General features: G+C 45.8%; 1 protein-coding gene across 1 annotated transcript in view; it reads right to left on the reverse strand.

The window, feature by feature from the left end:
- Positions 1-16,876, reverse strand: part of PPARGC1A (peroxisome proliferator-activated receptor gamma, coactivator 1 alpha) — a 173,255-nt gene that overhangs the window by 38,512 nt on the left and 117,867 nt on the right. Inside the window, exons 6-7 of the mRNA XM_015416760.1 lie at positions 7,870-7,915; positions 7,687-7,760 (exon numbers count right to left, since the gene is read on the reverse strand). Of these exons, the coding sequence (XP_015272246.1) occupies positions 7,687-7,760; positions 7,870-7,915 (120 nt within the window). The remainder of the gene's footprint in view (positions 1-7,686; positions 7,761-7,869; positions 7,916-16,876) is intronic.

Below are 16,876 nucleotides of genomic sequence, written 5' to 3' on the forward strand. Positions count from 1 at the left end.
AATAGATTCTTTTACATCTTATGAGTTTGAAAATGGGATTATCAAGGGAAACATTATTTAAAGCCACTTAAGGCACTGAACACAAGATAATGGCCTGATTTCAGCAAAAAGAATCAGCAGGGCTTCCATACGACACAAAACAGCAGAAGCCGGGAACAGATAATAAAATTAAATAGCCATCATATAATAAAGGACTACATATCTGTTGAGCAGTCAGTTTAATCTTGTTGTCAGTACAGCGGAGGATAAATATAGACCTCTGGAACTATCTAATAATTTACTAGATTGCATTCCCTCTGGTCAAACTTTCCACCAACCATCCTTGCTTTATCAAACAGAAGGTTTGGGGACAGACAAAACACATGTCAGGCTTAAGAGTGAAAATACTGTAATTTGCAACGTTTTTTTTGGGGTGGCTTAGGGGAGGAATTACAGCTGACTTGGACTGCAGTCACATGAGCAGTTCGCGCCAATAGAGCTGCATTACTTTTGTGGATTTAAGGAGCACGATTAGACAACAACACCTGCCTCCCATGCCCCAGTCGTCGGCACTTTGGTCCGGCCGATCCTGGAAGCAGAGTTTGCAGACATCGGGGAAAGTCTGATCTTTACCTATGCCAGCGCTTCTACTCCACTTTTCCTGATGTCTGAACACCCCTGTTTCGAATGGATGCCAGATGGGAAGTGTGAACAGTCACTTCCATTTCAGTCGTGGTTTCCCCCACACACACCTGGTGGGGATATGTGCATAAGTGCATATAAGCATAAGTGACCCCCTCTGCCAACAAGGGCCACGCTCCATGGTTGAGGTGCCGGTAATGTGGATGCTTCAGTGCTGGACTGGCACATGGAGGAGCCGCTTCAGGGTGTGCTGTCTGGTCACCCCTTCCTGTGACAATTTAAAAAGCCACAAATAGAGGCGCCATCAGATAGTGCTAAGCCTCCAGTGTGTCCACAGCCTTATTGTGAGTGCACAAACTACATCGAATGGCCAAATATCTGGTGACTGCTGACACACACAGAGATTCTTACAATCCCAAACAAATTCTGCATGTGTCTTTAAAAAACAGGAAGGAAATCTATCTTTATTTTGGGATATTTAAAAAACAAACAGGGATTATCACCATTCAAATGGGAATGTTGATAATACAAAATTCAACTATTCACTGTAATATGTGCCACCACAATGCACTGACTTGTCCTGAAATTCTTCTCTTCTTTTCCAGTTTAGGGGCTTGGGAGAGGGAAGGATAATAAATTTAGAAACATAAAATTAATTAGTATCCCCCAAAAAAGAAGTCATCTCCTTTTTAATTTTTTTTTTGGGGGGGGACGTTTTGTTGCATTGGCATGCATATTTTTGCACGAGCCAGTATCTCCAATGATGCATGCTCTCAGCCGTTTTATTAAATATTAAATAAATTGACTTAAGACCTCTGGTCAATGAAGCTAATAAATGAAAGGAAAAAGAAATATTAAATAAATATAATAATTTTTATTAAATGTCCTTAGGATTGTGCAGGGCGCTGTCCAGAGGTTGGGTACTCCAAATTATTCATGTTGGACAGCAGTCCCCTTTGGCTCAAAAGGAAGGAACATTTCCTCATGTTACACCTTGGGCTCCACGTCTGGAAGTGTTTTGATAGTTCGGTCGGAAGATACAAAGGGCGGGGACTGTTACTCAAGATGGGGGCAGGCTTTGGCCCGGGGGCAATCTTTTTGTGGAACCATGAACTCTAAACTTGGAAATATCACGACTGTCAAGAACTTAGGAAATGCTTTCAACAGAGCGGGCTTTTCAGCACAACATTCACATTTGCTATTGGATAGTGGCTCAGTGTTAGTGACAAAGGGTGCTTCCACACAAACTGGATAATGCACATTCAATGCACTTTAGCAATTGTTTACAACTGGATTTTCTTGTTTCATGCAGGAAAATTCAGTTGCATTCAGAGTGCATTACTCAGTGTGTGTGGGAGAAGCCTAAATCTTTGCCATAGTTAGTTTCTGAGGTTGGTAAGATACCTGGGATGGGAAAATTAGTGAAAGGCGAGAGGGAGGCTATGATGAAAGGGCAAATCAGTGAGTGTTCTGCTTTGGAGACATTTGTATAACCTGGAATGGACAATTTTGGCCTGGGCTGGGAGAAATGTCTGAAGTAAGGACTCCAGACCACAGAAAGCAGAATACTCAATTTGCAGTTGCTGACACAAATATGTGACATCCTTTTGTTACACTATGCCTGTCAGTAAGTACATTTTTTCTTTTACAAATCATCTACTTAGGTCCCGGTCACACGGGCAGGAAACTGCGGGGGGGAAGTGTGGCAGTTTGCCCCGGGGCAAACTAAGGCGCGGTTACCTGATCAGACCTCCCGTGGAGGTACTGTGGAGGTTCCGTGGGAAAGGAGAGGTGCCGATCGCAGGACACTCCCGCGCGCAAAAACGAAGTGCGCGGTGCGGCAAACTGGAAGGTTTTTTTTTGTTTACACCATGACTGCGCATGCTCCGTTGTGTGCTTTTGCGCATCCACAAAGACTTGAAGAAAAAAAAACTTTTTCGCCAGGGAACATGGGCGGGCGCCGGATGCCACCGGAAACGCGATCAGACGCCCGCCCTTGCCCCGCGGTTTCCGGAAACTAGTACCTCGGAGGTACTAGTTTTTTGCCGCGTGGTTTCGGCAGGAAGCCTCGTTTGAGCCACGGGAGTGCTACACTTCCCAGATGTGCCGGTGAGATCGCGCCCGGAAAACCCGCATGTCTTCCGTCTGACTCGCATGGCTAATGTTCCGTGTGACCGCAGCCTTAGTTTGTAATATGTGGAAGAAAATTGACTCACTGTGATAGCTAAAGAAAATAAAAAATTGCTTTGTCTAGACCAGGCTGTGGTCCATTTTGTCCAAAACTCTATATCCAACCTCTGCAGGTCAAATGCCTCTGGAAGCTCACAAACAGGGTATGAGTATGTGATATGCATATGAATATGGAGGTTTCATTTAGTCTAGAATGGATTGACAATATTACTATTAATGCCTTGGTATTAAGAAATGATCAATGATTTATAAATTGCTATGAAGTACTGCAATTAATGCAAGAATGATATTTTCAGCTTCTGCTGCATTGTAGTCCTGAGAATCATTTCCCTCTTTCAAATGCTTCCCTTTGTTTGTATTATTTTCTGGGGGGCACTGGCATAAAAATTATGGGGTGGGAAATTTTCCACTGAAAATTTCCACAGTCATGGCGTTCTGTGGAAAACGTTCCATTTCCACAAATAAATGTGTGTCACCAATTATTCAGCATCACCATAAAGGGATGTCGTAACTAGTCAAAACGAGCAGCTGAGTGTTGAAATCTGTTTCCGTAGATTAGTGTCCAAGTGTGGCACATCAGCCACAGCTCTTTGGAATAGTTCGTGCTAAATTTAATCCCGTTGCAGTTTTCAGCACCTTAATTCTTTCCCCTGAAAATTCCGACAGTGTGAGAAAATGTAGCGACTGAGTTGTCACATTTTAAAAATATGTACAAGTATTTTTTTTTTAAAAAAATCATTTCCAAGTAAAGCTTTGAATTTACATCACATTAAGTGCCCTTCAGTGGATTCCTCTAATCTCATACCACTTCTTGACTACTTTTGGTTATTGGAAAAACAGTTGAGATATTTATGCCACAACTACAATTAACTCAGACCAAATGTAGGCAAACATGCCAAACTAGATCACAATTGATCTCAGGCAGGGGTGGCCAAACCTGCTTAACGTAACAGCCACACAGAATTAGCATCAAGTGTTTGAGAGCCGCAAAACATGAACAAATATTACACATACGTTTTTATTGGGAAATATGCAAATTTGCTTTTTATTAACATTAAATTATACTGTGTGGAAGAGCTGCATGTAGCTCCCAAACTGCACTTTGGCCACACCCCTGATCTAAGGCATGGACAGATATTATGGACTTTTTTTGGCTTTGTAATTTTTTCCTCAGAAAATCCACATTGGCTGAAGTCACACGGAACATTAGCCACGCTACAGAGACGGAAGATAGGCGAATTTTCCGGGCGCGATCTCACCGGCACATCTGGGAAGCGTAGCGCTCCCGTGGGGCACCCAAGGCTTCCTGCCGAATACGCGCGGCAAAAACCTAGTACCTTGGAGGTACTAGTTTCCGGAACCCGCGGGGCAAGGGCGGGTGTCTGATCGCGTTTCCGGTGGCATCTGGCACCCGCCCATGTCCCCTCGCAAAAAGCTTTCCCCCCCAAGTCTCTATGGATGCGCACAAGCACCCAACGGAGCATGCGCATACTTCAGTGTACAGGGAAAAAACATTTGCCCTGGAGGAAGGCGAAGAGGCGACTGCTTGTCCACCCGTCCCCAGGAGCCGCACAGAAGGCAGCTCAGAGTCGCCCAGAGCGGCGACCCCCCCCCTCCGGGGGACCTGCCTTTCGGTTTCATTGTCAGGACTCAAGCTCCCTCTTCCCCACCCCTTGGCCACGTCCCTTTCTCCCTTCTCCTCCCACCGAGTGCCCTTCTGGGACATGTACTCCGTTTCAGCCGCTTCTTTGCCGCATGGTTGTGTGATCGGCACCTCCCCCCTATACACGGGACCTTTACGGGACCTCCAGGAGACGTCTGTTTGCGCAACCGCGCGTTATTTTGCCCCGGGGCTAACAGCTACGCTTCCCCCCCGCATTTTCCTGCCCGTGTGACCGGAGCCATCATTCAGCAGAGCCAGGTAATTTTCTCCCAGCAGAAGGGGGTGTGATTTCCCCCCCATATCCTTCGCTAACTGTGGTAGAATTGGTGGAAAGCGTCATCCAGCCACAGCCAACGTACGGTGATCCCCATAAGGGCTTTGCAGGCAAGTGACATTCAGAGGTGCTTTGCTATTGCCTGCCTTTTTTGGATTTCCTTGGTGGTCTCCCACCCAGGGCTCTTTTTGTAGCAGGTACTCATTAGCATATTAAGTGACACACCCCTAATGTAGCCAATCCTCTAAGAGCTTACAGTAGCTCCTGTAAGAGCTCTGTAAGCTCTTGGAGGATTGGCTACATTAGGGGGTGTGGCCTAATATGCAAAGGAGTTCCTGCTACAAAAAGAGCCCTGCGGGCCCCACCCAAATACTAACCAGGACCAACCCTGCTTAGCTTCTGAGATCAGGCTAGCCTCGGCTGTGCAGGTCAGGAATGCAGACCTCTAATACAGCCCCGTCCTCGGGTTCCCCTGCCCTCAACACAGCCTTCTGGGTATTTCAGTGGGCTGCAGGGAGGCAGGAAAGTTCCGTTCCTTCTTATTAGCAGAAAATTACCATTGGATACAATTGCATATAATCAGAAGCGAGACACAATCAAGCATCAAAGTGAGACAGCTTGTCTCTGTGCTACAGAGACACATCATAAAATCTTAAACATCTCAGCAGGACCTTCCTGAAATTCCGTGTTGTTACTGGCTGTCACGTTATTAGAGGAAACCAGACCAGAACAAGCCACTGATAAAATACAGAACTGTCATATTCAGAATCCTAAATCTTTGATATATAAGTAGTCATGCAACCTCTCCAACAAAAGCCATGTGAAAATTACTTCTGATTGCTGAACTAATCCGCAAATTCAGCTTCATTAACACATGTCCAAGACATAGGAGTGATATCCATTAGTAACAGGAGTGGGGAACATTTTATTTATCTGTTGACTGTGCAGTAATGTAAGCAGCAACATTTGTGTCAAGAAGCAGAGGAAAAGAGAGAGAGAGAGATCAAGGAAGCTGCTATTTATATTATAATAGTTTGTGCTTTGATAGTGCAAATTGTCCCAATAATGGCCTTCTCAGTTCAGCAGTGAGATCAAGGCAACTGCTATTTAAACTGTTATAAATAGACCCAGGGCAGAACCAGAGGTGCCATCCAAGCTGAAGGTACAAGACATTACTTAGAACTACATGGTCCATCTCCAAACTGTTGTTATTCAAAAGATGCTTTGGGGGGGGGGATGAACTAAGAGCTTCCCCAGATAACATTTGTTTTCTTCCAGTCTCTACAAAGTCTACAATCTAGCCCACTTCAAGCTTGCAAGGTCTGGTGGGAAAGCAATGTTGTTTGAACGTTCTCCTAAGGGGTAAAATGCCTTGTAAACAGAAAGCTATCCTATCAGGGGGGAAAATGCTCCCTCTTGCCTTTTTGCCAGCAGTATAGGTTTCTATGTTCGGAGAATATATATATATTTTTAATGCAGTGGCATTCAACCATGTAACCCCAGCCTAAATTTGTGAAGCTCGCCTTACTATTTGATTCCATGGATGGTATAAATGGGGCTTCAGCAAGTGGACTACAGTTTTATTCAATGCAATGATCATTCAAAATAATCTTACCACCATGCAGGAAGGTTGCATTGAAAGAAAGGAACCAAGATCCATTGAATACAAGGAGCTTGACAATGGTCATCCCGGTCTGAAACATTCTCAAGCTTTTACCATGAGGAACTCAGTGAACATGTCGGTAAAGCTACATGCAGTAAGGGTTTCTAAATTTATAGGCTGGACAGACACAACTTGCCTACGGTGAGGCCTTTTTTTGACAGTCTGTGGCAGGACTGGGTGTCTCTTGGGCAACTTGTAGCTCTACTAAATTCTGTGAAGGCAGGAACATACACACAAGATCCAATTTTCCTTCTTTAACACTTGATAGAGATCACCCCCTTCTACCAGTTCCTTGATTTAGGATCCTCCTCAATCCTTGACTCTGCTTAACTGAACTAACCGCCACTCTCGACTGTAGAATTCCATTTCAATCCACTGTCAACCAAGGTTCTCAGACTGGTACAACACATTAACCATTCACTGTCTGTCACAACCACATTCTGAAACACACTGAGATTAATCTAGTGGTACAGCTCTTCTATTCTACCATCTAAGAGTTGGTTCGTGCAACCATGTACACTACAGCCTCAATTATTTAGCAACTAAACAAAAACTCCCATTGGAAGGCACGATGCTTGAAACAATATCAAAGCTTTACCTCTGGTGCTTACTGTGACCAATTCAAACATGCCCATCATCACCCAATATCTTCACCCACTGAGTGACAACCACACGTGCATGAACTAGCAGTAAGATTCCACCCAAGAAGGGAAAAAGGAAATTCAATGAACCCCCTCCTCAGTGCAGGATCCCTGACAAGTGTTTGTCCAGCCACAGCTTAAAGACTTCCCGTAAGGAGGAGCTCACCACCTCCCTAGGTAGCTGATTCCACTGCTACACAACTCTTTCTCTAAAAACTTTTTTCCTAATATCCAGCCGGTACCTTCCCGCCCTTAATTTAAACCCACTACTGCAAGTCCTCTCCTCTGCTTCCAACAGGAACAGCTCTCTGCCCTCCTCTAAGTGACAGCCCTTCAAATCCTTAAAGAGAGCCATCCTGTCCCCCTTCAGCCTCCTCTTCTCCAGACTGAACATTCCCAGGTCCCTCAGCCTTTCCTCACAGGGCTTGGTCTCCAGAAATTATGATATGCTAGCTAACAGGAGAATCATGATTTTAAAGCAAATTTCATCTCAGAGGAAAAAAAAATCATTGTTACTTTAAAATCAATCTCTTAAGAGGCCATGGTAACTATATACTTCATAATGTCAGGCTGATGATAAAAAAGAAACCTCACAAAACACAGACACAGATATATCTAACATTTCGCTTCTCACCTGCAGTTCCAGAGAGTTCCACACTTAAAGTTTGTTCAATAGTCTTGTTCTCAAATGGGGAACCCTTGGGATCACTGGAAGACAGGGCACATTTATAAAAACAAGCTGAAATGGAGTTGCTGTAGCCAAAATGTATTTAAAAACCCCTCCCTGTTCAAAATATTTACAGTTCTTGATACTTACTTTGGTGACTCGGGCGTCAAAGGAAGCGATAAACTCATTTGTTTGGCTAAAGAAAGGAAGGGGAAGGGGGAAGAAAAAAAGAGGGGAAAAGGGTGAAAAGTTGTGAGAGAGTTATTGAAGATGTATTGGTCTCAAAAGTGCTGCCAGCCATTTCATCGGTCAGTTTTGCTTCCCCCTGCTTTGAAGTAGGGGGAAGCGAAACCGACCAGTGAAATGGCTTGCAGCCATTTCATATACAAATGTATTCAAGGGGGACCAGCAATTCAAAGCAGTACAATAATAATGATGAAAAATTGCTGTGAGTTCACAAATCACAATGAATAGACAATAATAACTAGTACAGAATTGACGCTTGATGATGTTTATAATTTCTATGTTTTCAGAACACAGGACGTCAAATACGGAAGGTGAGCGATACGAACATCTCGAGTGGTTGTTCGTTTCGAGACAACTCTTTTTCAACCAAATTCCTACCAGAAAACAGATGGAATATAATAAGCTTAAATACATACATCACGGCTATGACCAAATATATAAATATTCTTGTTGTTACATACAGTTCTCTGGTTGTCTTATTGTGTTTAGCTGTGATATCAATCTATGTGCTTTACGGATGTTGGTAAGTTTTTTTCATCTCTTATAATGGAAGTATAAGCAACAGTGCTTACATTAATGCAATTGGATCTTATTCTTGAACAAATGCTTTGTATATTACAGGATAAGATTGATATCACAGCTAAACACAATAAGACAACCAGAGAACTGTATGTAACAACAAGAATATTTATATATTTGGTCATAGCCGTGATGTATGTATTTAAGCTTATTATATTCCATCTGTTTTCTGATAGGAATTTGGTTGAAAAAGAGTTGTCTCGAAACGAACAACCACTCGAGATGTTCGTATCGCTCACCTTCCGTATTTGACGTCCTGTGTTCTGAAAACATAGAAATTATAAACATCATCAAGCGTCAATTCTGTACTAGTTATTATTGTCTATTCATTGTGATTTGTGAACTCACAGCAATTTTTCATCATTATTATTGCAGCCATTTCAACCTACAGCAGGGCAGGTCTGCCCATCAGTTGTTAGGTTTAAATGGCCGGCAGCCATTTCATTGGTCCATTTCACTTCCCCAAACTTAGAGGCGGGGGGAAGCAAAACCTACTGGTGAAATGGCTTGCGGCCCTTTCAGCCTAACAGTTCAGCTGCAGGCCCTGCCCAGCTGTTAGGTTTAAATGGCCCTGAACAGGGAAGGCGCTTTCCTGAAACATTGGTTTGGGGGGCCCAAACCGGCCCAAATTTGTGCTGACTTTTGGCTCGTGAGACAGTTTGTGCCCATCCCTAATCCCCAGGTCCCACTTGGGGGCTGGTATCTCTAAAGTCTCGGCACATGGAGGCCCCAGCAGCACACACTAAATAGCAGTAGACTGGGGGGGGGGGGACATAAGAGAAGGCGATGCAAAATTATTTACTGAATTCAACAGCAGCCATGCATCCACCTTCATGTCTCCATCTGACACTCACACAGATTAAGAAATGGAAACTCTTATGAAGGGTCACTTCAGGTCGATTGATAGATTTACGCCAACCGCTCAGCATCTGCGGCACAGACTTAAAGAACTAAGGACGTTACCCCCCTCCCCACAGATGCATGGAACATACTGTGAAAATGCACTTCTCTCACATGTTTAATTTAGACTACTGTTCACGTTTCGTCCGGCCATGACAGCGGCAGTATAACTACAAAGCAACAGAACTCTATGAATATTCAGCTGATTTTACTTGTACAATGTACAGTTTTATATACAGCACTGGCTGATTCTGGGAGGCCAAGACCCAACCAAATATGATCCGAGTGCTTGCAAATTATTCTGTAAATCAGGAGAGCGAGCGAGAGAGGGGGAGCCGCAGATGGCTTAAATTTGGGTTTAACTCCTCCGTGCGAAAATCCTGACATGAATGAACAACATCGTTTTCCATTGTAGATGTGCAAACTTTCTGTAGTGCTCTGTTTGTTAAAAATCAATCATGTTGCCAATCTTGCTCTTGTTGTTTCCAAACTACTGAGCATTCCACACTTGCCAAGGAAAGCAGTGACCCTGAGATTGGCTGTGAAGTTTCAGGGCTTTCAGACGTCTCGGAATCTCCAGGGGGAAGGAGTTAAACCGCAGGCTGAGAGGCCAGAGCCAAGGGAGCAACTACTTTCTGCTTGGCTTTAGGGGATTTGCTGCAAGTTTCACTCTTATCTCCACCATGTGCCTCCTCTGAGATCACAGGCCCAGCCAGGCTATCCCCCTAACCAGCTAGGTGTGGTCTGCAGCTCCCCACTCAACGTACACACTAGGGATGGCTCTGGGCAGGGATTGGGGGAGCCACGATGTGGGCAGCAGCATCACATCACTTCCAGGGGAAAAAAATAGAAGTGACATAGCTCTAGGAACTGCTGGAAATTCTGTGGTTTTATCATAGAGCTTCTGGAGATTCCTAGAGTTACCCTATGTCATTTTTTTCTTTTTTTTACTGGAAGTGATGTCACAGCTGGTGTCACTTCAAAAAAAAATCTCCCATGACTGCTCAGAGCCACAGTGGACAACAGGAGCAGGGGACAGGGCAGTGGCGACACCAGGCACCACACTTTAGCCCCCAGACTCTATCCCCTGAGTCTAAGGGGATGAGCTAAAGAGCAGATTCTCCGATCCTCTGAAGGAAACTCTGTAAAATTATGAGCCAGGATCCCCAGACTTATTTGGGGCCCTGAAACATTTAACTTGTTTTCTTGGAACAGATCTCCTTCACGCATACCATACTAGATCTCTTGAGAGCTCCATCATTTCACCAGTGGTTTGCCACGTGGCATTAGGAAAGATCTTCTGATCAAGAATGGCTTCGTGGTCATGAGGAATGTCCGGTGGTATCAACACAGTTCAAATCTCATTTTGCAAGGCAGGAAGAGGGTTATAGGATTCTCCCTCCATAACAATGGGTTTTAAACAATGCATCCACCATGAGATGAATTGACTCAATAAAGGAAGCCGTGGCCTTCATGTTGCAGGAACTGAGTAACGCTGTTAATGATGAGACGTTTTGGAGGTAATCAACTCACAGGGTCTCCGCAAGTCAGAAATGACTTGATGGCACATAACACACAAACATTCTTCCCTCAAAGAAGCCTTTCCACTATCACCTCTGAAGGATCCCTGCTCAGGCATCAAAGAACCCCTGAGCACAGCTGAGCATTCTGGCATATAAAGGAATGAGATACCAGTGGAGGCCACCAAGAAGGAATTCTATGCAGCCTCTATTGCATCCTCTAGCTCTCGCCCAGCCCACTTATTTAGAACAATTAGGTAACTGACTTCCCTACCACAAGGGAAACAAAATGATAAGGAATTGGCTATCGGCTGTAAGGCATCTTACACCTATTTTGAGGATAAAGTTTTGAACCTCTGTCAGGACCTCCATGCCATGGTTAAAACAGTAAGTGAACTGGAAGCCCCTTGGTTGTCTTCTGGATCAGTGTTGGACCGATTCAGCTGTGTCTCCCAGGAAGAGATTGACCCTAGCAGCTGTGAAGCCCACCACTTGCCTCCTTGATCTATGTCCATCTTGGCTTGTGAAAGCCTGTGGAGATGAAATTAGGGTCCCCCTGGGAGATATTATCAACCTGTCCATATAGTTAGGGGCATTGGGTGTCTCAAGGAGGCAGGGGTGTGACTACTACTAACCCCCCCTTGACCCTATGGTCCTAGCCAAGTACTGCCCAGTATTGAACTTGCTATAATGGGAAAGGTAGTAGAGAGAACGGTAGCTGAGCAGCTACAGGGGTTCTTGGATGCCACCTCTATTCTAGACCCATTTCATTCCAGCTTCCGCCCGGGCCACAGGATGGAGACTGCACTGGTCGCCCTCACGGATGACCTCCAGAGGTATCTGGATCAAGGCGGGTTGATGTTGCTGTTGCTACTTGACCTAACAGCAGCATTTGACACGGTCAGTTATGATCTTTTGGGGATTACAGTGGCTTTCCTCCTTCCTCTATGGTCGGGGACAGAGGGTGGAGCTTGGGGAGAGGGTTTCACCACATTACCCTATGGTATGTGGCATCCCGCAAGGGGTGATCCTTTCCCGATGTTATTCAACATCTATATGCACCCCCTCACCCAGTTAATTCAGGGGTTTGGGCTGGGTTGTCACCAGTACACTGATGACACCCAGCTACATCTGCTGATGGATGACTGGCTGGACTCCGCCCTGGATATCGTGGCTAGGGCATCGGAGGTTGCGGCTGAATGGTTACAACAGAGCTGGCTGAAACTCAATCCGGCTAAGACAGCGGTCCTGTTCCTAAGTCGTGGGGGGGACGGGTTTGGGAATCTGACTACCAACCCTTGGTGGGGTGCCACTGATGCCAGTGCCAGTGGTGAGGAGCTTGGGAGTGACTCTAGATGCCCTCCCCTTCCATGGAGGCCCAGGTTGCTAATGTTGCCAGATCCGTCTTATATCATCTTTGGCTGGCCAGGCAACTGGTTCCCTACCTTTCCTCTCGTGACTTCGCAACAGTGATCCATGCAGTGGTCACATCCAGGCTTGATTACTGCAACTCGCTCTATGCGGGCCTACCCTTAAACTTGACTCAGAGGCTCCAGCTGGTACAAAATGCGGCAGCCCGCCTGCTGGCTGGGACGTCTGTGCAGGCGAACATTCAACTGGTGCTGCACCAGCTGCATTGGTTGCCAGTTGAGTACTTTGTGAGGTTTAAGGTTACTGCATTAACCTTTATGGCTCTATGCGGCCAGGGACCAGCATACCTGCAGGACCGTCTCTCCCCATATGTGGCCTGAAGAGCCTTGCGCTCTTCAGACCAACACCGTCTAGCAGCCCCTAGCCCTCAGTCATCTGCCTTGCTTCGACCAGGGCCAGGGCCTTCTCAGCCCCGTCCCCAGCTTGGTGGAACATGCTCCCAACTGAGATCAGGATTTATTGCAATTGCAGGATTTACTGCAATCCCGCAGGGCCTGCAAAACAGAGCTGTTCTGCCAGACCTTTGGTTGAGGCGGCGGACGTCAAATAGCATCGGCCTCCCCTGCTCAAGCGACCATGGTGCTATTTACGTCTCGGGCACCTGAAGTGGCTGTTCTGTTCAGGCAGAACATACCCACCCTCCCTGGCATGAGCCCAGCAGACACTGAAAGAAGAAGCTATTTGCTGGGCTGCCAGTAAGTAATTAAATTTAGTCAACTAAATTTTAAATTGGTTTAATTAATGTTGTAATGATCTGTCTATTTAATTATGCATGGTTTTATTGTTGGATGATATGTTCTAAGCCACCCTGAGCCCACTCGCGGGGTAGGGTGGGATAAAAGTCCCCCAAATAAGTAAATAAGAAACATGCTCAATGCATGCGGCACATAAGATGGGCCTACTGAGTTTTACTCATATGAACTAGAGCACACCTAAAACCCACCTGTAGCTGCAGACGGTAGGGGAAGATGCGTCCTAGTGGGGAAGCCGACATTAAGAAAGACTTGCCCACTCGTACTGATCCCCTAAATAAGTTTCGGAGGGCCGCATTTTGAAAGGCACTCTTCTACAAGAAGAGCGAACACCACATTCATGTGAAGTCAATTTTACAGAGTTACCTCTCACTTTTAGGAATCTTCTTGAAGTTATAGGAACTTCTAGAATTTTGAGAAGAGGTACTGGCTACTATAACAAGATGACTGCCATGGGGGAATGGGACCAATTACAGAATTAGGCAGTAGGTAATACGAAAGACTTCTTGTCTGAGATATTGGAAAGCTATTGGAGAGGTGAAAATATAGACCTAGATAAACCAATGGATGGTCTCCCTCAACTTCATGTGTTCGGATGCGTTCATCCTGTTTGTACTTTAAGCCGATTCACACAGGCTTGTTCTTAACTTAAGTATCTTGTCCCTCAGCATCCCCAATCACTTGCAATGGAATTCATGAACTACTACTGAATGGCTATTTTCACACTAATGTTAAATGCTTTTTTCACTGTACAGTAGAACAGGTCTGCACAGTCCAGAGGTGGTACATATTATGCTAAAACTATCCTGACTCCATCTCCCACTCTCGGAAGAACAATAAGCCGTCTCCATCCATAATGCAATTTTGTTGGTCACGTTATTGATTTAGGTTCCTTCCGCGGTGCATGAAATACGGTTAACAAATTAAGCATTGGAATATATAGGCTCTCCACTGAACTCAATAAATAAATAAATAAATAAAATCTGAACTATTGATTTGGTTAAGATTGGGGATCAATTAAAAAAGAGCTCTTCATTTTTCTCTCACCTTATCCATTAATTAGCTCTCAGGGTAAGACTCGGTTTAGGGGGTTGGAGTCATCTCCAAAACAAGGGACCTTGTTTGGCTGAGCAATAGACAGATGCAAGTAGCAGACGAGGCAGCAGAGGCTGAAATGATTCCTAGCATGGCTGGAGCAACCTGAACATGTAATCTAGAAAAGGCTTGAGGCATCTACACAGGCCTATAACCAGAAGGAACAGTGCCCCACCTAGAATAATAATTTGCTCCACCTAAGAAGCACATTTTTGTTACTGAAAAAACAGGTTTTCATATTTGTAACAGAAATGACTTCCATCTGCCCAGGTCTGCTCACCCAACATTTCCCAGAATGGAGTGTTGCTCCTACAACGGGATGGGGGTGGGAAAGGAACGGTTGTTTTTTAAAAAATATTATTATTTTAATTATATGTTAGTGATCCTGAACCAAAGTATATTTTCGGTCAGGGGTCCCAGATCTTATTGAGCCTGTGGGCACTTTTGGAATTCTGACACAGGACAGTGGGCACAATCACAAAATGGCAGCAACGGGAGGTGGAGCCAGTCACAACATGGCTACTGCAGGAGGTGGAGCCAACCACAAAATGTCAGGGAGCCAGGTCATATATAACTCTAATAACACCTCTTCCAACATTTCAGGTGGAAGCTCTGTTTAACAGGATGCCTTTTCATCTCCACAGCCATTCAGAAGCCCTCCTGGGCAAAAGCCCCACCCACTTTCTAAAAGTACTTGGTGGGGGCCAGGAAAGATGCCGGCAGGTACCAGGGTGCCCACTAGCATCCTGCTGGGGACTCCTGCTTTAGGTACTACGGCTGTTAACTTGGCAAAGTACAAGAGCAGGTAGTATTTAAGGAAGATACTCTTTAAATTCATTACAGGTAACTCCAAAATATCTGTTTCTGATGCTAACCGTTCGTAGATACTCATATATGCAAACCTTGGGCCTGCCAACAGGAATATGGAAGTGTCTCTTGGTTGGGAGAAAATCACTAATTTTCCATGGATTTTATCAAAGCCTTCACTTACCCGGGGGGGGGGGGGGGCGGCTGCAGTTCTGCACCCCACCAGGCAGTTTAAGAGCAGTCTTTCTAGACTGGACCAAAGGTCCATCTGGTTTAGCACCCTATTTCCGACAGTAACCAACCAGAGGTCACTAGGAAGCCATTCAAGTCAGCAGCCCTTCTCCATTATCTGGATCCCACTGCCTGGCACCCTGAGCCGCACCATATGAACACAGAGTCTATTTAGCTACCCTGGATGCTAACAAATTCAAAAAGAGAGAGACATCAGTCAAACCCTACTTTAACCTATCTAGATTAGCAGCAGCCACCTGAATAATCCAGATTAGACTCTCCGAGTTTGGAAGCTAAGCAAGGTTGGCCACGGTTAGTATTCGGATGGGAGTCCACCAAGGAAGACGAGGGTTTCTGTGCAGAAGACGGCAATGGCACACCACCTCTGTTCATCTCCTGCCTTGAAAACCCCATGAGGGGGGCCACTGTCAGTCAGCTGCGACTTGACGGCACTTGATTATTATAAATTAGCCGCCATCTTGCAAGTTCGTTCTGCATTATGCAAACACCTGCCCTTCTGAGTCTGTCCGAATCGTCTTCGCCAAAAAAGACTTCCACTTTTCGGCACCCTCTCGCGGATCCAACAACGGGGAAAGCCAGCAATGCCTCAGGGCTGCTCCACTGGCATCAAAATTTGGGGTGGGGGTGCAGGGGAGGAGCAGTTGTAGCCAGGGGTCATTTCGTAGAAAAAGAGGTGCAGGAGCTCATTAGCATAGCTCATTAGCATAACTTATTTGCATATGCCACACCCCCTGACATCACTGGAAGTGCGTCAGAAGGCAACACCCACCGCTCAGGCTCCACTGGACTGTTTTGGATTGCAAGCTATAGCTATTTGTGTGTGGGGGGGAACGTGCAGATCTGTCCTCGCAGAGGAAGGGAGAGCTTGTGCCTGAATAAAACTTGGTCTTAAAGGTGCCACTGGACTGTTTTGGACTGGGGGGCTGGGCTCTGCAACTTTCCTGGCTGCTTCTTGCTCTGACTGAGGGCTGCTGGGAGCAGGGGGTGGGGCTTGTTGCATGTGCCCACCCCCTGAGCTCTTTACTGCCGGAGCTCCGCTCCTGTGCGCTCCTGCAGGAAATGACCCCTGGTTGTAGCATTTGTTTCTCCTCTGCTCAGAAAAGCTAACAAGTGGCACTGTGGCCCCAGGTATTTGTTTAACAGAGTTCAGACCAGGTTCCTTTCCTTTCAGAGAAACGGGAAGGGCTGTGGCTCAGTGTCAGAGCATCCGCTTACACGCAGAAGGCCTCGGGTTTAAATCTCTGGTCTGCCCAGTTAAAAGGGCCGGGTAGCAAGTGAAGTGGAAGACCTTTCTTTACCTGACAGCCACTTAGGGTTACCAACTCTGGGTTGGGCAATTCTTAGGGATTTGGGGGGTGGAGTCTGGGGACGGCAGGTTTTGGGGAGGGGGGACTTCAGCGGGGTATAATGCCATAGGGCCCACCTTCCAAGGCAGCCATTTTCTCCAGGGGAACTGATCTCGGTCAGCCGGACATCAGCTGCGATCCTTCCTAGGAACTCTCCAGCCACTATCTGTGGGCAATGCTCCCTCTAAGCTGTGGAGTCCTGTGAGCAAAAATTCTACTTTGTGAGCTA

The sequence above is a fragment of the Gekko japonicus genome, unplaced genomic scaffold, assembly GCF_001447785.1.
Source record: "Gekko japonicus isolate JY-2015 unplaced genomic scaffold, Gekko_japonicus_V1.1 scaffold56, whole genome shotgun sequence".
NCBI lineage: Eukaryota > Metazoa > Chordata > Lepidosauria > Squamata > Gekkonidae > Gekko > Gekko japonicus.